General features: G+C 43.9%; 1 protein-coding gene across 14 annotated transcripts in view; it reads left to right on the forward strand.

The window, feature by feature from the left end:
• Depdc5 (DEP domain containing 5) overlaps positions 1-24,227 on the forward strand; it is a 123,884-nt gene extending 99,657 nt beyond the window's left edge. For 11 of the 14 annotated variants that reach the window (XM_005396337.2, XM_013520345.1, XM_005396338.2 and 8 more), the window contains 8 exons: positions 309-441; positions 2,695-2,803; positions 4,680-4,907; positions 6,723-6,892; positions 12,458-12,629; positions 15,228-15,288; positions 21,115-21,197; positions 21,381-24,227. In XM_005396337.2, the coding sequence (XP_005396394.1) occupies positions 309-441; positions 2,695-2,803; positions 4,680-4,907; positions 6,723-6,892; positions 12,458-12,629; positions 15,228-15,288; positions 21,115-21,197; positions 21,381-21,673 (1,249 nt within the window). In that variant the 3' untranslated portion in view covers positions 21,674-24,227. Of the gene's footprint in view, positions 1-308; positions 442-2,694; positions 2,804-4,679; positions 4,908-6,722; positions 6,893-12,457; positions 12,630-15,227; positions 15,289-21,114; positions 21,198-21,380 lie in introns of those variants that run through there. The other 3 variants (XM_013520348.1, XM_013520357.1, XM_013520355.1) reach the window with 3 other exon arrangements.
• Positions 24,228-24,665: the final 438 nt, after the last annotated feature.

Below are 24,665 nucleotides of genomic sequence, written 5' to 3' on the forward strand. Positions count from 1 at the left end.
AAAAAAAAAATGATTTAAGCATTGTTATTAAAAGGATTAAGTGAAATTGTTAAATATCTGTAATACCTGCTAAGTAAGGTCTTCCCCAGTGTCAGTTCCCTTCCCCTCCCCTTCTATTTCCTCGTACCACCTTTTTTTGTCCTGTCCTGAGGCATTTTCTTGGTCTAGGAATTGCGTATTCTAGAGAAATTGTTTATGGGGTCCTCATGTCTAGTAGCAGGTGATTTTATGGGAGTACCTTCTTGTCTTTTCTTTCTGCTTGGTGCCGCTGGGCACACACACACCCTGCTCACTGCCTTGGAACCCAGGACAGGCGTCCAGCTGCTGTCTGAACAGAAGGGTCTCTCGCCGTGCTGCTTCATCAGTGCCGAGGTGGTGCACTGGCTGATGAACAATGTGGAGGGGGTCCAGACACAGGCGATGGCCATTGACATCATGCAGGTGAGATAGCAAGGCCGGGTGCACAGACCTGGTGGCTTAGGTCCTCACAAAACCAGGCCCTGCCTCAGCAGTAGTCACCAAAAGCAGTGATGAGATGTTGTTTGTATGAGATTCTGTTTCTAATAAGTAGGAGACCTACCTGCAATTGATAAAAGGAGAGGTTTTGCTTCGCAGTATACTTTTCCTGGACTTAAAAGTCTGACAGCACTTGTTGTCTGAACTGAAATGTTCTGCATGGAATCAGTGCACTTTTAAGTCTTAGAAATCTCTGAAAGATTTTCATGGAACACTCTTCCCCACACCTCAGGTCTCCACTGTACTGTGGTTAATGCCTGTTTATCCAAGACCAGAGTCAAGCTCTGCATCAGTGGCTCTGGGTACCAGAAGCTCTTACTGTACCAGAATAAAGAACATGTCTTTGTCTCTTTTGTCTCCTGCCTAGACAAAGGGGTCCTCACCCACTCTCCCCTCTGGGAGTCAAACCCAGAGCCTTATGCATGATAAGCAAGCATTCTACCACTAAGCCGTATCCCCAGCCCAAAGGACCACTTCTTGCTGTCTGTTTCCACATCCCCATGCTTAGCATTTTGCTTGACACGAGGTAGACACTTAGCAACTATTTGTTAAATTTAATTATACTGTTCACAACTGGAATTGAACATGAGAGGGATGAGTAAGGTCACGTTGACTGAGGCAACTCATGCCATCCTGCTCATACTGGGTCCCTGCTAGAAATCACTAGCTTGTTGACCATCTGGATTGTTGTCAGTGAAATGTAAAATCAATAACTGGTTTGAATAGGTACATAATCTTCAGTTCTCTCTTTAAGGGTCCCACTGTGCTATTTTGCATAACCCTTTCCTGGTAATTTTATTTACTCCTGACTCTTAAGAGAATAATATTTCCTTGTTCCTACAGTGAAATGCTACTAGAGCAGTTAAAATGAAATGAGCTAGAGTATACATATCAACATAGGTAAATGTCAGAAGCATGATATGGTAGAAACCAGTTTATAAAATGATACAGTATTATGTCCTTTGTTTAAAATTTAAATCCCACAAGTATACCTCATTCTTATGCCAGTATATGTTTATATAGTAACTTTTTAGAAAACATACTTAAGAATATTACTCTAACCATTTATTTCTGGGAAGAGAGGAAGAAGAATGGGACTTGGAAGAATACATAGGGACTTTTTTAAATTAAAAAAGTACAGTAGTGCCCCTTATCCACAGTTCCATTTTCCAAGGTTTAGTTACCTGTGGTCAACCTACATCCAAAAATATTAAATGGCAAATTGCAAAAATAAATAATTTGTAAGTTTTAAAGAACTGTTAATATAGTATATTTTATAATTATGCCATTTTATTATTGTTGTTAATCACTAGTTGTGTCTAACTTATAAATTAAACTTCATCATACATACACACACACACACACACACACACACACACAGGATAAAAACAATGCAGTTGTCTCTCAGTAGCTATGAGTTGGTTCCAGGACACTGATGGATTCCAAAATTTTCATATACTCAAGTTCCTTATAGAAAATGGCATAGTATTTGCATATATCCTACGTATATTCTCCTATATACTTTAAATCATCTCCTAATTACTTATAATATCTTATACAATGTAAATGCTATGTAAATAGTTTTTTTTTTTTTTTTGGTACTAGGAATCGAGCTCAGGACCTTATGCCTGCCAGGCAGGTGCTGTGCCAATGAGCTATACCCCTAGCACGTAAATAGTTATTATACTGTATTGTTTAGGGAATGGCAAGAAAAGTCTGTACATGTTTAGTACAGATGTAATGTTTTCTTTCAAATATTTTTGATCTGCAGTTGGTTGAATCCATAGATATGGAGGGCTGACTGTGTGTATAGGATTTGACACTATCAGATTTCAGGCATCTTTTGGATGTGTTGCAACACATCCCTGTCAGATAAAGGGGGGCTAGTGTATGGCAAATGTTAAATGTATTAAAACTGGATGGTGATATACCTGGGTTTTCTTTATACCTTTCTGTAAATTTGAAACATTTGCTAACATAATATGCATTTAAATCTTTTGATATAATTAGACCAGGCACAACATTTCATGTAATACAACCTTGTGTGATGGTAGGGGAAGAAGAGAGGGGAGGATCTCCTCCATGCTCCTGACACCCCCTTGATTCCATTGCATAACTGAGGGCTGCCCTTTTGAGAATCTCTCTGTGGGAATTTCAGAATCTCATTATCTCTCCTAGAAAATGCTGGAAGAACAGCTCATCACACATGCCTCTGGGGAAGCGTGGCGGACCTTCATCTATGGCTTCTACTTCTACAAGATAGTAATGGACAGAGAACCTGATCGAGGTCAGAGCCAAGGCAAGGCAGCTGCCGACAGGGGCCGGTGTTTTGACAGTGCTTCATGTGACAGTGCTTCTTGAGCTCAGTGTATTCCATGTTGATGGATCTGTCAACTTCCTTGATTTTATATATATAAGTATATATATAAGTATATATAAAGTATAACCAGAGCAACAAGATTTTCTTAAGCTACAGTATGTTCTTGTTGAGGACAATGTGGGTGGGAGGAAGACATAAAAGAGACCAAGGGGGCTGGTGTGAGAAATTCCCACAGGTGTCTTTTGGTAACCATTATTAATTGTAGTGTCTTGCTGCCACCATCCAGTGCAGGTGGTTCTGATGAAATGGGCTCCAATCTGTGACTTGTCATGATCTCTAGCACTTCTCACTTGCTGGGCTTCCGGACTCGATTTATTCCCTCAGCAAGACTACCAAGTCGTAGCAAGTTTCCCAAGTTAAGCTTTCAGTATAGTCATCCCTTGGTATTGGAGGGGAATTGGTTCTAGGATAACTTTCCCCTAGGATACAAAAATCCACAAATGCTCAAGTCTCTGATATAAAATGGCATGTAGTATTTGCATATAACTGGTGCATATTCTTCTGTATACTTTAAATCATCTTTAGATTACTTGTGATACCTAACACAATGTAATTACTGTGTCATACTGTATTGTTTAGGAAATAAGAAAAAAGTCTTTCCATGTTCAGTGTAAACACAATTTTTTTTCCGAATATTTTTTGATGTGTGGCTGATTGAATTTGGATACAGAGCCTACTGATCCAGAGGGCTGGCCAGGCATGGCAGCGCACGCCTGTAATCCCAGCACCCGGGAGGCTGAGGCAGGAGGATCTTTGCGAGTTCGAGACCAGCCTGGGCTACAAAGTGAGCTCACGGCCAGCCTGAACTGCATAGCGAGACCCTGTCTCAAAAACAAACAAACAAACAAACAAAAAAAACAAAAAACAAAACAAACAAAAACAGATCAAGAGGGCTGACTATGGATTGATTGACTGATTGCGGTGTTAGGGATCAAACCCCAGGTCTTGCACATGCTAGGCAAGCATTCCACCACTGAGCCATACTACCAGCCCTTAGTTTGTCTGTTTGTTTTTAAATGAGGAAAAGTACTTCCCCAGAGAGGAACAGTTTCTAGCAGGTCTCATATATCCTTGGAGACACCCAGGGCTCACAACACTGTCTCAAGTGCCCACAGTCTGTATGAAGACCTTGCCTAAAAATGACTCCCATCCTGCAAACAGATGGTTTCTCCACATTGGGTCCAAGGAATTGTATATGAAATGGTACAGCTGGTGCCACTCATTGTGTTCTCTTGTTCAAGGACATTACCAAAGTAGATCTATATGGATTTTGTTTTTCTCCTTGTAGCCACCATATGTCTGTTGATACTTTTCCCTTAAAATCTAGTTTGCCCAATAAATACCTGTTTTGCCTGTGAATTGAAAAACAAAACAGTTTACCATTATGTGCTCTGAAACTAAGGAGATGGAACTGAAGTAATGTTCATGTAACATAAAATTAACCACTTTAACTGGTTGTCCAGAACATTCATGCTATTGTGTAACCACTACCTTTAGTTCTAGACCATGTTCGTTACCCCAAAAAGGAGATGCCATCCGCATTGGCAGTTACTCCTTATCTAGCCTTCCCCCATTCCCTGGACAACCACTAATATGCTTTCTGTCTCTAAAGATTTGCCTACTCTGTATATTTCATATAAATGGAATTATACGGTATGTGACTTTTATGTGTGGTTTCTTTTATTTAACATAATGTTTTCAAGTTCATCCCTAGTGTAGCATGCAACAGTAAAAAAATTAAGTTTGTATTGAGGGATCGCTCTGTCTCCTCTACTTCTTCCAGTGGCCATGCAGCAGCCTACAGCAACCTGGCACACAGCAGGAGTGGATGACTTTGCCAGCTTCCAGCGCAAGTGGTTTGAGGTAGCCTTTGTGGCAGAAGAGCTCTTGCACTCTGAGATTCCTGCCTTCCTCCTGCCCTGGCTGCCAAGCCGACCAGCCTCCTATGCAAGTAGGCACAGCTCCTTTAGCCGAAGTTTTGGAGGACGGAGCCAGGCAGCTGCACTTTTAGGTAAATGCTTGACTCTGCTCGGGTCAGGGTATACACTGGCAAGTGGCTGGGAAGGTGTGGCAGCCAACCAAGAGAATGATGCCAAAATTAGAGCCGCTGTGGCCAGCATGTTAGTCACTATGTCTGTTTTCACTGAGGGGTCCTGTGCTATCTTCCACTGAAAGAGTAGGTCCAGGTCCATTACTGTCCCAACCAATAGACAGTATTTAGAACCTCCAAAATCAGAGCATGACTCCAAACCTGCATGGTTAGGAGAGAATAGAGGTGTGATCCACAAGGCCCACAGGACACAGGGGTTGTAAGCTGGTGCTTCCTTGAGGTTCAGTTGCTGCCTGAGGGCTTCCCTAGAACTCTAGCATCTGCAGGGTTGCAGAAGAGAAAGGACTATAAAAGGTCATCCATTCCAGACACTCAAGCTGAGCATCACTCCCCCCTTGTCTCTTCTTCCCCAGTTGTTCTTAACACAACAAGGAATGTCAGCTGGAACTCCTTCCCCTTTTCCATGGTTCCTGTGGCTCTGAGATAGGGGTAAATACCTGCCAGGGAAATAGGAAATAGAGAGCTTCACTCTCTCCCACATTTTGTATGTTTGTACAGCTTGTGTGTTTTTCTACATCCAGAAGGACTTAAGCCATGTGATGAGCTTCGTTTTATTCACTGGCTATCCCTACACCTATAACAGTACTTGTCAACTTCAATACATACTTGTTTGTGTGCAGTTATATAAATGAATGTAATTTAGCCGTATTGGGGAAAACTGAATTTGGAACATCAGGTGTGGAGTCAGCAAACCAGATAGTAGGCGATTAACTGACCATCAGAAAGCTTTGTCATTCATTCCACTGAAAACACCCCAGCCTATTAACCCTTCCCAGTCTTATTTCACTTGGTCCTCACTCCTCCCTGAAGCAGCTGAGCTGCCACATCTCAGATCACAGACAGGAACCAGGAGAAGTAAAGCAGCATTCTCACAGACACATGGCTAGTAAATGGCAGAGCTTAGGTTTTCTGACTCCAAGCCCAGAGCGGTTCTCATTTTGCATGTTCTAGTTTTGAGAGAATGGTAAGGGGTACACTTGGCGGCTCAGTGGCACAGTGCCCGGGTGCCGCTTTGTGCCCTAGCTGTCATTCCCTTGCCTCTCAACAAAGCTCATCAAAATTGCTGTCTCAAGACTTCAGCCCACCAAATCTGGTTTACTATGTATTTGTTTTATAAATACCTATTTTTTAAAGAAGAATTTTAGGTTCACAGAAAAATTGAGTAAAAAGTCTGTGAATATCTTCTGCTGCCATACATATCCAGTACACTTTCAACATCTCTCATCAAAGTGACATTTGTTACAATCCATCCACTTGTGTTGACACATCATTATCACCCAAAGTCCATGGTTTGCATTAAGGTTCACTCTTAGTGTTAAATATTCTGTGGGTCTGGACGAATATACAATGACATATTGACCATTAGAATATCACACAGAATATTTTCACTGCCCTAACAATCTGTTATTATAAATAAAGTTTTATTGGAACACAGCCAAGCCCATTCTTTTACAAAATCACTGTAGCCGCTTGTACACTATAGTAGCAGACCTGAACAGTTGTGACAGAAACCATATGGCTCATGAGACCTAAAATATTTATTCTTTAACCACAAGCAGAAAAAGTTTCTGGATCCTTGGACTAGATTATTTTCAGGAAACTCCTAGAATTTGTGATTTTCTATTAGGTAATTCTGCTGTTTCATATCTGGTTGTTCTTCCTCCTCATCCCATTCCTATCCCCTCTGTCTTCATCCCCTCTTATATGCTAACACAGCTGCCACTGTCCCAGAGCAGAGGACTGTGACCCTGGATGTTGATGTGAACAACCGCACAGACCGGCTAGAGTGGTGTAGCTGTTACTATCACGGCAACTTCTCCCTGAACGCAGCGTTTGAGATCAAGCTACACTGGATGGCAGTGACAGCCGCGGTGCTCTTTGAGATGGTGAGACCTTCACACATGTGGTCAGGGCCTTATGTTCTTCTCACAGAATGCTCTAGAGGATGCTTAGTAAAGATTTGTGTCACTTTGATTATTTGGGTTGGGCTTTTATTTCCTTTTGCTTGGACTGTTGGAATAGCCTTTAAAAAAAATTAAACAGGGTTTGAACAGGGTTTCTCAGCCTTGGCACTACCGACATCTGGGGCTGGATAATTCTCTGCGGTGGAGAGCTGTCCTGTCCATTGCAGGATGTTGAGCAATATCTTAGCCTCTACCCACTAAATGGGTACCTATGCAACCCCACCTGTGAAAACCAAAAATGTCTCTAGAATTGGCACATGGCACCAGGGAGAGGGAGTACTGCTGTAGTGCAGCATCACTGGTCCAGTAAGTCTCTCCCATCTTTGTGTCCTGGTTCTTCCATCTAAAGTAACCACCACTACACTTGGTTCACTTAGTTTAGTGTACTTTTACAGAAGAGTCCCCAACCCCTGACCCACAGACTTGTACTTGTTCGGAACTGAGTGAAGCTTCATTTAGGTTTATAGCCACTCCCCATCACTCACACTGCGCCGGAGCTGCATCACCTGTCAGATCAGCAGTGGCGTTAGATTCTCATAGGAGCTCGAAGCCTGCTGTGAAGTGCCGTGGAGGGATCTAGGTTGCATGTCCCTTTGAATCATCCTGAACCCACCCACTGCCCTCCCACCCTGTTCATGAAAACGTTCTCTTTCATGAAACCAGCTCCCAAAAGGTTGGGGACTGCTCCCCTAGAAAGATTCTGTACATATGCAAAATCCTGTAACTTCTTCTTTGTGTGTTGGTTGCCCTTTCTTCCCCTGAGTACTAAGGATCAAACCCAAGGGTGTTCCACCTCTCAGCAATATCCCGTGCCCTTTAAAATTTTTTTATATTGAGACAGGGTCTCACCAAGTTACTAAGTTCCTTCCCCAGGCTTGGCTCAAATTTGTAATCCTGTTGCCTCAACCTCCTAGAATGCTGGGATTTCAGGCATGTCCCACTATGCCTAGCTTATTTCCCCCACCACCCATAGGGCCTTAGTATGTTTCTGAGGCTGGCCTCAAATTTGCAATCCTTAAAAAATCCTTAAAGGTAGCTGGGATTGCCAGGCGTGGTGGCACATGCCTGTAATCCCAGTGCTTGGGAGGCCGAGGCAGGAGGATCTTTGTGAGTTCGAGAACAGTCTGGGCTACAAAGTGAGCTCAAGCTTAGTCTGAACTGCACAGTGAGACCCTATCTCACAAAGACAAAAAAACACAAAAAGTAGCTGGGATTACCGGTATGCATCACCACATCCAGCACTGCTTATTGTTTTTGTTTTTTTTTTTAACGAGGATGGTAGCATGGGATATATTCTATTTGCATTTGTTTTTCCTATTATACCTATATATCTTCCATGCAACAGGTGATCAAAATATACAGTGAATGTTTACATTTAAAAAAATTATAACAACATTTGCAATATATTATGATAAATTCTATTTTTAAAAATTTACAATGAAAAACACATTGGTATTAATTATCTTCTTCAGAATACACCTTGCTTCAAACACACTTAGCTCATCATTGTTGCCACTGTTTTTTTTGTCTTTGTGAGACAGGGTCTCAATGTGCAGTCAGGCCGGCCTTGAGCTCACTTTGTAGCCCAGGCTGGTCTCGAACTCCCAACAATCCTCCTGCCTCAGCCTCCGGAGTGCTGGGATTACAGGTGTGCAGCACCACACCTGGCTTTGTTGTCACTTTTTGAAGCAATTCTGGAAGTCCTCTTTCATGAATGTCTTTACATGATGTGATCAAAAATTCAGTGAATGTTGTTGTTAAGTGTCATCCAATGGGAAGACAGGCTCAAAAATGTATTACAGTGTGTCCTTATCCTCTTATTCACCACATCTGGCACCATATGACTTCTGGCTCTTCCCCAAAGTCAGAATGACTGTGAAAAGGAAGCACTTTGAATCTATTCAGGGCATTGAAACCATTCTACAGTGCAACTAAAGACACTCATAGAGGTCTTCCAGAACTGCTTCACAAAGTAGCAAGAATGATGGGATAAATGTGTTTGAAGAGAGAGAGAATATTTTGAGGGGGGATCAATGGCAATGTGTCTTTTACTATACCAAGTTTTTAAAAAAATTTAGACCCTTGCCATATTATTCCATCATACTTCATATAAACACATATAAATCCATCTTGTTTGTGTTTGGTGTTTTTCGGTAGTTGGTTTTTGTTTTTATTTTACCTCATTGTATTTAAGGGCTGCAGAATATTTTATTTGCACCATAATTTAATCCTCTGTTGATAAGCACCAGTTTTTAAGTCACTGGCTCTCACAAGGGCAAGGCCTCCTCTCCCCACCAGGTGCATTTGGCAATATCTGCAGACAGTTTTGCTTAATACACAGAGTGGGCGTGAGGGGTGCTACTGGCATCTAGTGGGTAGAGACCAGAGTTGCTGCTTACCATCTTACAATGCACAAGACAGCACCTAGACAAAGAATTAAGTGACCCAAAATGTCACAAATGCCAAGGCTAAGAAGCCCCATTTTAACTGGTCCTTCTCGCCTGCCCATCTGGGCAGGCCATTCATTACCCCTGCACTAAGAATCTGTCCCTGGCCGCTGCCATTCTCCAGTGCCAGTGCCTATAGAATAAGCATTTTTACCCGAGCTGTTTATATCTCCCCGGAGCCCTCCCTATCATCACAATCTGCTACTCCTTTTACACACTCTGATTGAGCCAAAAAAGAATATTTTCCTATGGGTCAACTGAGTCTGTTCCACCCCACTCCCACCCCCAACATTGGCCTGAGCAGATTTCTTTGTACAGCTGAGACCAGCTGGAAAGTTCAGAAAGAATTTACTGAAAGCTGGGAGATGACCCAGGAGAAATGAGCACAGCATTGGCAGCAAGTTTTGTTGTCCAGAGCTTGTGGGACAAAAATAATAAGATGTGGTGTCCTACAGGGAGAGGTCTGGGTCTGGGTCTGTGTCTGCAAGCACCTCAGTATATGGCATTAGCATCTTTGAGGACCTCTCCCTCAGAAAGACTATGGAGCATCCTTAAGGTCCAAGTAAAAAAAGATATCAGCTGCTCGTCCTGCCTAGATGGCACCAGACACAGCTCTTCCCCAGCTGGTTGACACTTCAATGAATGCTGCCTCCAAGGCTGAGGATTTAGCTCAGTGGCACAGCGCCTGCCTGGCAAGTGCAAGGTCACGAGTTCAATTCCTAGTATCGGAAAAAAACTAAAAAAAAAAAAACAAAACTAACCCTCTGACCCCATCAGCATAAGCATTCTCTTTGCGGACCCTGCCAGATAACTATATCTCAAAACAACACAACCACAGCACTTGCAGACATACACATGTAATCACAGTTGGAAAGGAAAAAGAATGTTTATTTCCTCTGAGGACTTTACGAACTATCTTTAAAAAGTATACTTTTCATACCTATTCATGTAAAAACTATTGGAAATTGCTTATGTGTTTTTCTCTTGTTTTAGACAGGGTCTTATATATAGTTTAGCCTAGGCTTGGACTAACTGTGTAGCCAAGGTTGACCTCAAACTCATGGTAGTCTTCCTGCTTCAACCTCCTAAGTGCAAGGATTACAGGCATGTACTTTTTTTTTTTTTTTAAATAGGATCTTCCTATGTAGCCTAGGCTGGCTTCCAACTCACAGCAATCCTCTTGCCTCAGCCTCCCCAGTGCTGGGATTACAGGTGTGTGCTACCATGCCCAGCTATTTATTTATTTTTATAGGATTTCTTTAGAACGATCTTTCTTTCTTTCTTCCCTTCTTTCTTTCTTTCTTTCTTTCTTTCTTTCTTTCTTTCTTTCTTTCTTTCTTTCTTTCTTTTTTTTTTTTGTCTTTTTGAGACAGTGTTTTGCTATACAGTTCAGGCTGGCCAGGCTGGCCTGGAACTCACAGTGATTCTCCTGCCTCAGCCTCGTGAGTGCTGGGATTACAGGTGCGTGTCACCATGCCTGGTCCCCAGCCTTTTATTTTGCAACAGTGTCACAGTAAATCACCAAGCAATCTAGGGTAGGCTCACACTTGCAGTCCTCCAGCCTTAGCCACGTAGAGTGTAAAAATATTATTGCCTAAGCTTTGGAAATTAACTTGGTCTAACCAGAGATCTTGGTTTGTTGCTGTTACTGTGGATATTCCTGAGGAAAAGCTAAGAGTAGTCCCCTTCAACTTAGATTTGTCTATGGCACACACCATATATTTCATTTCATTTCATTTTGAAATGGGGGTCTTGATACGCTGTCCAGGCCAGCCTGAACTCTTGGGCCCAAGTGATCCTGCTGCCTCAGCTTCCCAAGTACCTGGGACTACAGGCACATCCTACTGTGCCTGGCTTCTGTCTTTTTAAAATAGTATTTAACCAGCAGGCCCAGCTACTCAGAAGGCCAAGGCAATAAGGCAAGAGGATCACTTGAACCCAAGTTCAAGACTAGCGGAGGTGACACAGCAAGACCTGTCTTGAAATAACTAAATAAAAAAATATAGATCTTATCTTTATGCCAGAGACCATATCTGTCAGCTTTTTGGAGGCAGGTACTGAGGATCAAACCCAAAGCCTCACAGATGCTGGGCAAGTGCTTAATCACCATGCTATACCTTTAGTCCCAGCTTTAAAGAAAAAAAATATAAAATAAAAATAAAATTTTATATATTTCTGAGCACACATTTCTAATCCCAGAACTCAGGAAGCCAAGGCAAGAAGATCACAAGACATTCAAGGCCAGTTTGGGCTGCATAGTGAGCTCGAGGTCAGCCTGAACTATATGGCAAGACCCCGTCACAATCTACCCTCCACCCTTCAAAAAAGCATCAATTTTATGATTTAAAAAAGTGCTTCAAAAATTAGAAAACTGCCACTATTTTCCAAGAAAGTGTTACTGATAGGTGGTTTGTCTTTAGGCCCCAGCAATTTTCATTCTTGGTCTTGGGGACTCTGCCGAGAACGGCTCTCACTTTGCATGTCAGCACCAATCACTGGCCAAAGGCCACCACAGTCATCTTCAATGTCATGTGTCTCCCAGCTGGCCTGAGTAAATTGCTTTCTTATTGGTACTTTAGGCTTTTTAAATTGCTTTTCCCTGGTGTTGGGCATTGAGCCCAGGGCCTCATGCACACTAGGCAAGCACGGTACAGCTGAACACTATGCCTAGCCCTTACGCTCTTGATAAAGGACAAAGTTAGAAGAATTTTACCTATATCCTGTACCCTTCCTCCAGCACCCCACAGAGTAAGAAGGGGCTTTCTCCAGTCTGTTCCTTACAAAACAATCACTGAAGCTTCAGAAACTTGGGCCATGAAGGGGAGCTGTGTGGCCATCTCAGTTTTTCAGGTATTTGTCACAGGAAGTGAAACTGCACTTATTACTGTCCAGGGTGAGTTTGGAGCCAGTGAACATGAATAAATGGACATGCCAGTCAATATGGGTGTCACTGCTTTGGCAGGTTTTCCCTGTGGAAGTATTTTTTTCTTGCCTGGAAGAACTCGGAGATGACACTGTTTATTTCTGTACTTTCCACCAGGTCCAAGGCTGGCATCGAAAAGCCACCTCATGTGGCTTCTTGTTGGTCCCTGTTTTGGAGGGGCCCTTTGCTCTGCCCAGCTACCTGTATGGTGACCCGCTTCGAGCCCAGCTCTTCATTCCGCTCAACATCAGCTGCCTGATCAAGGAAGGCAGCGAGCATCTGTTCGACAGTAAGAGATATTCCCCTCTAGAAGCTCTGTGTCAGTGAGTCAGACCCTTGCCGCAAGGGTACCTCTCTGGGTATCTAATCAACTCAGGCTAGTGAAAAAAAAAAGGGAGAGAGACTTTCTCCAAGGGGCCAAAATGATTGGGTGTCCATCCTAGTTCTTCACTTGCTGGCTGAGCCTCAGATTTTTTATTACTAAAATGAGATTGGCTAGATCACCTTCCCACCTTTGAGGACTTCGATAAGGTGTAGATCAGTAGGTAGAAGAAGATGCCATGCATGTAAATCCCTAGCAGCACTGCTATTCTCCCAGGCCGCCTTTTGTGTGCACCAGTCTAACTGATCTATAGGCCCAGGGATTTGAACCTCATGGGAGGTTGCATATGCATTTCTTTGCAAAAAGGCATAAAAAACGGCATTGAAAGCAAAATGGTAACAGTATCCTATAGTATAAAGTTGTAATATGTCAACTCCTGGAGTCCTGCATATGGCTTGAACCCTAAATATCAAGGAAGACAAAGCAAAGCTGGAGCAAGCTCAGAGGAGGACAGCAGAACCCAGGTCAGAACAAGGTTGCCAGTCAAAATGGGGTACACAGGTTCTACCTGACCTGCCACTCAATCCCAGTCCACTAAGTTTAGGACAGATCAGAGGATGAGGTCTCCTTTACATAGTACAGAACGTCGCTCTTTATTGTGCGTGTGTGTGTGTGTGTGTGTGTGTGTGTGTGTGTGTGTGTGTGTATGTGTGTATTATAATACTTTTAAAATTTTCCGTGAGTTCACAGAAGATGTTTTTTAAAATCAAAGGCTAGAGTTGATGCCAATATGTAAGGAGCTTTTGAGAATTATGACATGTGAAAGAAACAACTTCTGACGTATGGGAGATATTTTCTTTCCATGTTCTTGTAAGTGTGTGTCCTGGTGGCAGCAGAGGGTGAGGTGGTCTTCCGTGTGAGAAAGGCTGGGCTCAGTATTCTTGTGCTTTCATGTGACAGGCTGCCCTACTTGTACAAATAGCTTCTTTTCAAAGGCTCATTTGCGTATTCCTTGTTTGAAAATTTAGAAGATATTTCTGTATAGACACAAGGTTCCAAGTGATGGTTGGGGTTCCAGGTAAGCCCTGCAAAGTCCCATCCTGGCCATAGATTCCAAGATAATAAAGAGTTTTAAAAGTCCCTCTGCCTGCACATTCAGCATGAGTGAGAGAGGACCGTGTATGTAGTCCTGAAATGCTGGTTGGTTGTGTTCTTGTCACAGTGTTAAACCAGGCAGCTCCTTGTAGTGTTGTTATTAGTATATTGGAGGGACAGAGAGATCTCTCACATCATCTCCAAGGCTCTGGGGCTTTCCACCCTCACTGAAACTGCACAGCGCGGCTCACAGGGATGGCATTAGAGGACATTTTTGTGCAAGTTGATGGTTTTCCTTGCAAGTTATTACCCAGTCTTCACGACCAGCATCCTCTGTTGGTTGCCATGGTTACAGCTAAAGAAAGGAGTCCTACTTTAAAGGAGTAAGGACTTGAGCCTAAAAATCAATTTTTTGCTCTATCTCTTCCTATTATTGCTGCTTCATATAACAGTGAGTTCAGAATCTTAAAATCTGATGAGAACATGCTGCGCGCACACGCGCGTGTGTGTATGCGTGTGTTTTCCTACTAAAGCCGAAGCCCTTGTTTTATTTTTACTCTTTCTTGTCCAGAACCCTGAAATCTGTCTTAGCTAAAAAATTCTAAATATGAAAGAGTTACAGAGCCACTTCAGGCGCCTCAAGCCTTTGGGGTAGCTGTGCAATTGCTACCCCAGCCCTCAGTAACTCCCTCCCAAGAGCGGTCTGGGCTTTGCTGCCTGTTGCTGTGTGACAGCCTGCTCAGCTCTCCCGCCTCCTCACTTAGCGCTGGGTCCTCAGCAGCATCCCTATGGGAGCAACACAATGGCTGGTGGCGGAGGGGTGCATGTGCTCTGCTCCCTCCCCACCTGATCACTTGTCAAAATTTTATTTTTCTATTTACTCCCTTCAGTTTCCCTACCCATAAAAAGGAGCTGGTAATATTGCCTTCCCTTATGGGGAAATGGAAAATTTGGCATATAAAACCATAGGTGGTGGTGTTACTGTTCCTTAGAAGCAGCTAACATGCATTTAAGGTTTATCTCGTTTATATTTTATTTTATTTTATTTTATTTTTTTTTTTTTTTGGTTTTTCTCCGGTACCAGGAACCGAACTCACAACCTTGCGCTTGCCAAGCAGGCGCTTTTGCTGCTGAGCTAAACCCCCAGCCCTCTCGTTTGTATTTTAATATGCTCCTCTTAGCCTTGGGTATAGGATATCATATTGGGTTCTGTAGCCCATGCTGGCTGCTGAGGACCTATCACTTTTCTAGACCCTGCTGTACCTTACATAAAGGGATGGTGCGAACATACGGTTGTCCTTTCTTTGACCTTGGGGTGGAAGCTGGTCTTCCAAACAGGCAGTGTGGAAAAGCAGAGCTTAGGCTTAGTGGATAAGAATTGCCAAGAGTAGTACAGGGTATGGAAGCCCAGACAGAAGAGAAATTATAAATGTTGTGATCACATCTCAGCATTTATTCTCTTTCTTTCAGGCTTTGAACCAGAAACCTATTGGGATCGAATGCACCTTTTCCAGGAAGCCATTGCACACAGGTTTGTCCCTTTGGCAAAAGGGAGTAATGGAAAGGAATAGGTATTCGTCTTAAATACCAGTTATAAAAGTGAAACCCAGTTTGTTTTGTTCCTGGGGAAAAAGATCTATTCCAGCAATGACAAGTTCACTGCTTATGTCCAACAAGGCTCTGTTTTTGGTTCAGAGATAAGCACTACCTTGCCAGTTCCTCTAGCTGTTGTTTTTTAGACCTTACACCTTCTTCCTGTTGAGAGCTTAATGCTCTTCTGTTAGCCTCCAGTAGGAGCCTTAGCCAAGCTATCCAGGAGATATTTTCATTTCATGATATTTTCATTTCATGAAATGAAAATACTGTAGCTGGATGTGGTGGTGCACACCTGTAACCCCAGCTACGTGGGAGGCTGAGGCAGGAGGATTGCAAATTTAAGGCCAGCCTGGAAAGCTTGGCAACTAATGAGACCTTGTCTCGCAATAAAAAAGGGGCAGGTTATGGTGTTCTGTGAGAAGGCCTTAGTATCAATCTACAAAAATAAGATTAAAAAAACCCAAAATTTTCAAGAGACCCTTGACATGTGTTGAAAAGACAATGAATGATTAAAAAGCAATAGATGAGCTGGGTACAGTGGTGTACACCTGTAATTCCAGCTACCCAGGAGGCTGAGGCAGAAAGATCACAAGTTTGAGGCCAGTCTGTGCAACTAAGCAAGACCCTGTGTCAAAATTTAAAAATAAATAAATAAATGAAAAGGGCTAGGGGTGTGGCTCAGTGGTAGAGCATTTGCCTAGCAATATGTAAGGCTGTGAGTTCAATCCCCAGTACCACAAAAAATAACAATAAATAAAAGCAATAGATGTCAGTAGATGCTTCCTGCATCTAATGTGTACATCAGGGGGAGCCTTCCCTAGGCCTAGCTGTTTCCTCCTGGACCAATCCGGCAAATTACATTGTTTGCAGTCATGGTCTGATTACTACTTTATGTTAATCATGTCGAAAACAAAACCTCCTGTTCTTGCTTCAGTAACCTTGCTATACTTTTGTCCATATCATGTCATTTCCCCCATACACATGCACTCAGCCAGCAGGGTGAAGTCCAAACTTTGAAGCCTCTTCCACCCAAGTTGGCCCTGCCTACTTTAGCCCTTATCCTAAGGTGGAGACCTAGCTGAGGTACTTAGTAGAGGCTATAGAGGGTGCAAGGGTAGCTTATTTCCTCCTTCCGGTGAGCGGATGTGCAAATTTGGGACAGCGTGGAGGGTAGTAGAAAGACCTGGTCCATCCCCACCTTTACCAGTAACTGGATGAGGAACTGTGGAAATTCTGTGGCAAGTCTTGGAACTACCAAGCCTTCATTTCCTCATGTCACTTAGGAGTGTTGGGCTCACCTAATGAACCCGTAGGAGGGAGTAGTCATCAGGAAAACCCCAGCTTGTTGATGAGTTTGTAAGTAACTCTTATACTGCTTGCCTTGTATCTCACCAGGCAATCATTTCATTTTAGTGCCAGTATATCACTTGGAATATGACCTCTATTTGCCAGATATTCTTTTTTCTTCACCGTAGGCTCTTCCTGGTCCCCCTCAACCCAGACTGTGGTCATATTTTCTCTAAACTGTTGCCCTTTCCTCCCCAGTCTGCCTTTTCAACCCTTGATTTTCTCAGGCATCTTCCTACTAGTTCCCATGTGTCACTGTACCAGCCTCAACTATGTGTCACTTTCTACCTTTTAATGTAAGCCCCCACCTCTACTGCTGTCTGTGTCTTCTACCAGGGATCCATAGATCCCTCCTGTCTGAATTTCCCTTTCCTTTCTTTTTCCTTTTTTTTAAGGACAAGAAGTTTATTGTAGCTCATCTCTTTGCTTTTCTTCCAAACACTCTTGTCAATCTATGACACTGATTCAGGGGCCCCTGGAGCACAAAATTACACATTTTTCTTATTTTTTTCTTTTTCCACAATGCCTAGCAAAGTGTCTTGCCCAAAGTGGTTGTTTTACTTGAGGCTTTTTCAGGGAATGGAACTCTCTTGGTCATTTTCTTGTCTCTGAGACATAATATCCAACACCCACAGCTGAAAGGATGAGAGGTTTATTTCAGCTCACATTTTCAGAAATTTCAGTGCATGGTGGGCAGGGTCAGAGACAGAGACAGGCTCCAAGACAGATGCAGAAGGGCCTGGGTAGAGGAAAGCTGCTCATGTCACGATCGCCAGGAAGCAGATTGAGAAGGGAGGAGCCAGGGAAGGAAATACGTTTGGGGTCCTTTCAGGTCACACCCTCAATGACCCACCTCTTCTCACCAGACCTCACCTCCTAACAGTAAGTCAGCTATATCACCCCTATGATTCAGCCACCTTCCAAAAGTCGTATGAGCAAATAAAGCCTTTCAGAGACATTTTCTGAACAATAACATTCTGTTGCTGTTCACCAAAAGACTCGTCTATATCTCTTATGCAAAGTGCATTTAGTCCATCTCTTAAGTGTCACCAAAGTGTTAAGTTTTCAGTTTCAGTTGAAGAGATCATTGACATGCGTTGAAAAGACAGTGTTCCAACACTGCTGAAAAGCCTAAGCCCAAAGTCTTATCTGAGACTCCAGGCAACTCTTCACCATGAGGTCCTGTATATACTGCCAACATACAATGGTTAACATTCCCATTCCAAAAAGGAGGAATAGGAGAATGGAAAGGAATGGGACAAAAGCAAGACCAAAACCCAGCAGGGCAAGCATTAAATCCCATAGCTCCATGTCCAACACCTGGGACAAATCGTGGTGATGTGATTTCCAAAGGGTTGCTGTACCCCTATGGGATTGCCAGTTGCAGCTCTACTAGCCTTTCTCTTGGGGTGGCTTTGCTCACTGCTTGTGGCTTTCCTCAGGTTTTCTACATTTCTGCCTTCTCTAACTTTCTAGGGTCTTCAGTGAACTCTCAGCTTTACTCTCACAGCTTCATGCACTGTCCTGTCAGGGGAACACTGCCTGGCCACCCAGGCCTCCTTCCAAAATATGGGTGGAAGCCTTCCTGACTCCATAAGTCTTGCATTCTGCATGTCTATAAAGCCAGGACCTTATGGATGATACCAGGGTCTGCTACTTGCTTGAGCAGTGGCCAGGCCTCCTTGAATTGTAGCTAGAGAGGCTTCTGGGTGCCTGAACAGCTGAATACTGTAAAATAAATCCCAGGGAACCAATTCCCAATCAACCAAATCCCAGGTTTCCCAATCTCCAAGATGCCCTAGGGTTCTCTTTTTAAAGCAAAAATTTCAGTTTTATATCCCTAAGACTGCAAAAGAGAGGGCCTTGCTGATTCTTGACATGCCCTCAGACCATTGTCCTGATAATCCCGCTTTCTTATTATCCTAAAGAATTTGTCTTCTTTTTAATACTAATTCATTTAGCAACTAAGCTCTCCTCCATCTTTACAGGTGCTTTCTTTCTGATAGAACTAAAAACTTTTAAAATGGGGTTTTGGATCCTGTTTCTCAGTGAAAATCTCACTAAAAACAGCAAGTACTATCTATGCTACAGCCTTCCCATGGGGCTGCCTTGAATTTTCCCACACTAGATTAGTCTGCAGCCTGCAGTGTCTCAAGACACAAGCAAAATTAGACAAATTTTCTGCAGTAGCATAACACATTGTCTGAAGTGTGACCGCCAATGGAATCCTTATTTCCAGCTGAAGCCTCCTGAGCCTGGCCTCTACTGTCTGCATTTCTACCCTCATTCTGGTCTTCTGATCTCCAACTACAATCTTCCATCAAGCTTGAAATTTTACAGCTTCTCTAGCTTCAGTTTCTCTAGCATCTCCAGACCTTTCCAAACTCCTGCAAACCAGTTCCAAATGCTTCTAAACCTCATAGTCAGGTATATTCAAAACAGTGACCCAACTTCTGGTAACCAAAATCTCTTAGTCACTTTGTAGTCTCTAAGACAATACCTGACACCCATGGTTTCAGAAGTTTCAGTTGATGGAACATACCAAGACAAAAATGGCATGGTGGAAGAGCCTGGGTGGAGGAAAGCTGCTTACATTGTGGCAGCAAGTGAACAGAGAGAAGTGGGGAGCCAGGGAAGGGGATACATCCTTCCGGCTCATGCCTTTGTGACCTGTCTTCTTTTGACGAGATCCCGTCTCTTAACAGCAAAGTCAACTGTATTATCCCCATGATTCAATCAACTTCCAAAAGCCCCATCTATGAGTACATAAGGTGTTTAGGGACCTTCTTGATCTAAACCGTAACAGGAAATTTTAGTGGGAATATGGCTGTGAAATGACATATTAGTTCACTCATACTCCTATCTCAGAAAAAACTAGAAAAGTACCCATCTACCCTGGATACCCTCTGCTGTGACTCCCAGCTCCTTCAGCTTCTCTGGGTTGTTGGGGTGAAAATAGTAGAGCCTCTTACTTTCACTGTGATCCTGGCTTGCATTTTCCCCAAGTGGCTAATGCGGTAGCCAGGAACCATGTGGTTAAATTGTGCTTTTTAATATGTATGTATGTACGTATGTATGTTCTTGTTTTTGTTTTCTGAGACAGGGTCTCAAAAACCTAACTCTGTGTAGTTCAGGCTGGCCTTGAACTCACTGTGTCACCCAGGCTGGTCTCAAACTTGCAGTGATCCTCCTGTCTTAGCCTCCCAAGTGTTAGGATTATAGGCCTGCACCAACAAGCCCAGCAAATTGTATTTTAAAAAATAAAGGCATTTCTGGTGATGATCTAAGGAGAAATGAGGCAAGAATACTCTGATTAGGCTGATCATGCTGAGTAAATCAAGTAGGCTTGATTGCAAAGTACAGAGGAAGCAGAGAAAAATCCAGACCATTTCCATACGCCATAGAAGCAGCCTGGAGATGAGGGAGTGCACATTAAGCTAGCTATTCAATTTGCATATTTGACTTTTAAGTATTTTTTGGTAAATACTTATAGAATGTCAATGTAAAGCGGTCAGCTTAGAGGATTTGACACAGCTCCTCCCCAAGGAGCTCAGTCCAGGAAAGCAGACAGGCATCTTACCTCCTTTGGCTCTGCCTACATCACTGCCTTCATTATATAAACGTTTCAGACTCAGGCCAGGAGCCACATCTGTTAGCACGTCCTTTACAGCTCTTAGCAGGTAGGACTATAATAAATGCGCCTTATGGAAATAGAAAAACCAGGAATAGAACAGGCGATGGATGAGAAGTAGAACAGAACAAGTCATAGATGAAAAATGTTTCTCCTGCCTATTTCCAGAGCAGAGCAAAGAGCCCCAAATTAGTGTTCCTCACTTTCAATATATGTGCTGCCCAAGTGAGCACACGTTCCTCACTTTCGAAAGGAATTCAATTAAGATACTTTATGCCATTTCAGTTTGAGAACCTTTCTACATGTTTAGCATGAGAACAGCGGGGGCTGGGGGAGAGGTGTGGCTAAGGTAGACTCAGATAAGGAATGTATGCGGGTGAGTGCTGCAGCCAGCAGGACAGGAGTTAGATGCTAGCTAGGACAGGAGGTAGATTCCAGCAAAAGGCAGCATGAAGGTCGGGGATGGGAAGGATGGGGGAGAATGCGCTGGCTCGGAGTCTGGAGAATTCAGTGAGAAAGAGGGTGTAGCTGAGCAGAGATGACGCCTGGATGAAGGTGCAGCAGGTCCTATCTGTGGAGGTAAAAACACCTGGACAACAGAATGCTGGGGAGCCTCAGTGTTGAAGGAATGAAGTGGTAAGAATAAAAATAAGCAGTGTGTGTGGTTCACCTTTAATAAGATCCCTTTATCTCATACTGTCAGCGTCTTATTAGCCACACTCTCTCCCCTGTTCCTTTAGCCAAGAGGGCTCTAACCATTGTGTCTTCCTGTGCTTCCCTTAGATTCGGGTTTGTACAAGACAAATATTCTGCCTCTGCTTTCAACTTCCCTGCTGAGAACAAGCCTCAGTACATCCACGTCACAGGTGAGGTGCTGGGGGCAAAACGTTGGACAGGTGGGGCCCTTGTGGCAGATGCATGAGCCCTGAAAGCCTGGGCCTGTTCATAAAGGTCTCATCCCCTACACTGAACCTGAGGTTGCAGCACCACCTCTGCCAAATTCTGGGTGTCCTGCTGGCTGCCACACAGGCCCTGTCCTTTCCCTTCAGGGACGGTGTTCCTGCAGCTGCCCTACTCCAAGCGCAAGTTCTCAGGGCAGCAGCGGCGGCGGCGGAACTCCACCAGCTCCAGCAACCAGAACATGTTCTGCGAGGAGCGGGTTGGCTACAACTGGGCCTACAACACCATGCTGACCAAGACGTGGCGTTCCAGCGCCACGGGGGATGAGAAATTTGCTGATCGGCTGCTGAAGGACTTCACGGACTTCTGCATCAACCGTGACAACCGGCTGGTCATGTTCTGGACGAGTTGTCTGGAGAAGATGCATGCCAGTGCCCCATGAAGCCAGGCTGCGCTGGGCTTGGAAAGCTGTGCCCGTGCTGGGGAAAGAGGATCCGAGTCAGGCCTTCAGCATCAGGTGTTAGTTTGGCACTATCTGTGAGTGGGGGCCGTAGCTTTCTGTCTTCCCCTGAGTATTCCTCTGTTCCAGGAGAAACTTTGGAAGCAGCTGCTGCCGCTACCACCACTGAGATCCTGTTAGCAAGTGCCCAGAGCAGGAGGGAGGCACAGACTGTCTGTGGGAGGCCTTTGGGGTCTGGAAAAGTGGGCAGGCAGCCCCCATGAATATCCTTGGAGAAAGGGTGGCCCCTGTTAGTGGCCTTCTCCACCATTTGTGGGATAATCGGAACAGAATCTGCCACTTCCTTCCCAGAAGTATGCACAGTGTGTAAGATAATTATGTGAAATAATGTACCATAGGCTCACACCAGCTGTATATACCTGTAAATACATATCAGAAGCAAATAAAACTTCATGTGCAGCATCTCTGTCCCCAGCCTTGTTCCCAGCAGCAGTCCCATCCTAGCTGGGCAGTCACGTCCAGTCCATAAAATAAGCACAGAGGGGGAGGACTTCAAGAAGACATGGTTTGGGCAGTCTGGCTGTGAGTTAACTGAGAGATGTTTTTTTTCACAGACCCTTGGGCAGCAGCAGGGGTACTTCCAGTCGGCACTGGTGAGATGACTAGGTAACTTTAGGCTTGTGCTATTGGAGATGAATCTTGCTAAATGAGTGAGTCCAGCTCTGGAATGTGGGCATCATGGCATTCTGAAACATGTCAAAAGGAAGGCCTCTCTTGACTCTTAACTTCTGTTTAGGTCCCGTTGTTTAACAGGATAGGCCTCAGCATGGAGCCTCAATCTTAGCACCTTGCCCTAACCTGCTTAGGCGAGGTAGGGGAGCTGCAAGCCAGAGGGGAGAACCTGGAAGTTGCTACCACATCCTCCTCCACCTCTTCACCTAGAATGAATCACAGGCCCTGTCGATTTACCTCCTGAATAGCTTACAAATTCATCCACTTCTCCTCAGGTCCTGTGTTCCCTCTTCAAGTCCATGTTGATTCTTGGCATGATTCTTCTTCTTTGTCTTTCCCTTACATCGCTAGGAAAACCTATCTTGTCTTTACTTTCAGTCCAGGCCATTTTCTACTGTGCAGTTGGGGCCTTTTGAAGAAAACACTCCGGTTGTTTTTGCCACTTATTTAGAATTCTCTGAAGATTTGAACTCCTTAGATGTGAGGCTAGGATGTAGTTCATTGGTAGAGCATTTGCTTAGCATGCACAGGGCCCGGGGTTTGACCCCCCAACCCTAGTTTCCCACCCCCAAAATCTTGGATGCAGCCCACATGGTCCTGCACAAGCATTGTGTAGTTCTTGAAACTTTGCAAAACTCTGCCAGTTCAGGACCTTTGAACATCCTATTCCATCTGAACTTAGAGCTCCTACAGTGCAGCTACTGATGTTGCATGTAGAGATTTTGAGAGACTAGGTTTGTTAATATAGATCAAAGAGTAGTTGTTGATTCTTGGCATGGAACTTTCTTTTCCTTTTTCACCTTCCCTTGCCTCAAACAAACCAGTGCTCTCAAAACGTCAGTCTTACCTATATATAAAATAGGAAGCTATCTCCCAAGGTAGCTGAAGGTATATGTCTCTGAAAGGATTTACTAACAAGAAGGCAGTAAATGATGGTTTTTTTTTTCCCTCAACGGGCTGTTCTCACATTCCTGGATGACGGTCTTCTTCTCCATGCTCCCAAGCCAGCTTCCTGAGTGATGGTGCTGAACACAATAGCTCCTGTCCTGTCCTGATCATCTGGCATGATCATTTGTGATCCTCAGCATCCAGCATGTAAAGCTAAAAGTTGCCCCCAGTTTCTGTCATGTGTCCGCAGATGGCCAGGAGAGAAAGACTCAGAATGATCTGGCAAGAAGGGGTGGGTTATGGGATAGAATGCTGGGTTCCTTGCCGGTTAGAGCTGAACCTGAAACACCTGCCCTTGAGCCCCAGTTCCCTCTGCCTGCTCCCTTGCAGTCCTCTCTCTGTTGGGTATTTCCTTCCACCCATTACCCAAGCCACACTCTGAAGCCTAACTGAATGCTTGCCTCTTCCACCATCACCCAGTTTCTCCCACTTTTCCACCTAACCCGTCCCTCAGTCCTGTCCACCTCCCTCCATCCCTGCTGCCTAGGTGCAGAGCTCAGCTCTCAGGGAATACATGACTTGATTAGGTACTGCTATGATTTGAAAGGTTCCCCCCACAACAATTTCATGTATTGAAATCTTAATCCCTAAAGCTATGGCATTTGGGAGGTGGGGCCTTCGGCTGGTAATAAGGATTAGGTGAGATCACGAGGATGGGACCCTCATGATGGCCTTAGTGGCCTTTATAGGAAAAGGAAGAGGCCCATGCTAGCATGCTTACTGTATCCCTCCATGTGATCATGCCCTCTACCATGTCATGATACAGCAAGAAGGCCCTCACTGGATGCCCTTGCCATGTTGCTGGACTTCCCAGCCACCAGAAATATAATCCAAATAAACTTCTATTCTTTATAAATTTCTTGGTCTCAGGTATTTTGTTATAGCAACAGAAAATAGACAAAGATATACAAGATAAGTGGATACAGATCAGAAGCCCACCACTAGCTGTACAAGTACTTTTGAACTCAGTTCATTTCCAAGGACTGGTTGTAACTCAAGTTGTCAATTGAAGGCTCGGGCTCCTCTACACAGCCTTCAAAATCTCTCTTCTGTATACAGGCAGATCTCAGTGTCCTTACAGAGATATTGGCTTAGGATTTCTCAATCCAATATGGGAAAGGATGTTGTATCCAGGACTCTTTAAGGGTTAAATCTGTAAGCACAAGCAGCTGGCATTCGGGTCATACTTCAAGACTTGGGTCGTAAAATTCTGGTCATAACCCAAATTGTTCATATGTCAGGCTGGTTATAACTCTAAGGTCCACTGTATAGGTAGGTATAACCAGGCCTTGGT

The sequence above is a fragment of the Chinchilla lanigera genome, unplaced genomic scaffold (assembly GCF_000276665.1).
Source record: "Chinchilla lanigera isolate Chin_1 unplaced genomic scaffold, ChiLan1.0 scaffold00054, whole genome shotgun sequence".
In the NCBI taxonomy this organism is placed as follows: domain Eukaryota; kingdom Metazoa; phylum Chordata; class Mammalia; order Rodentia; family Chinchillidae; genus Chinchilla; species Chinchilla lanigera.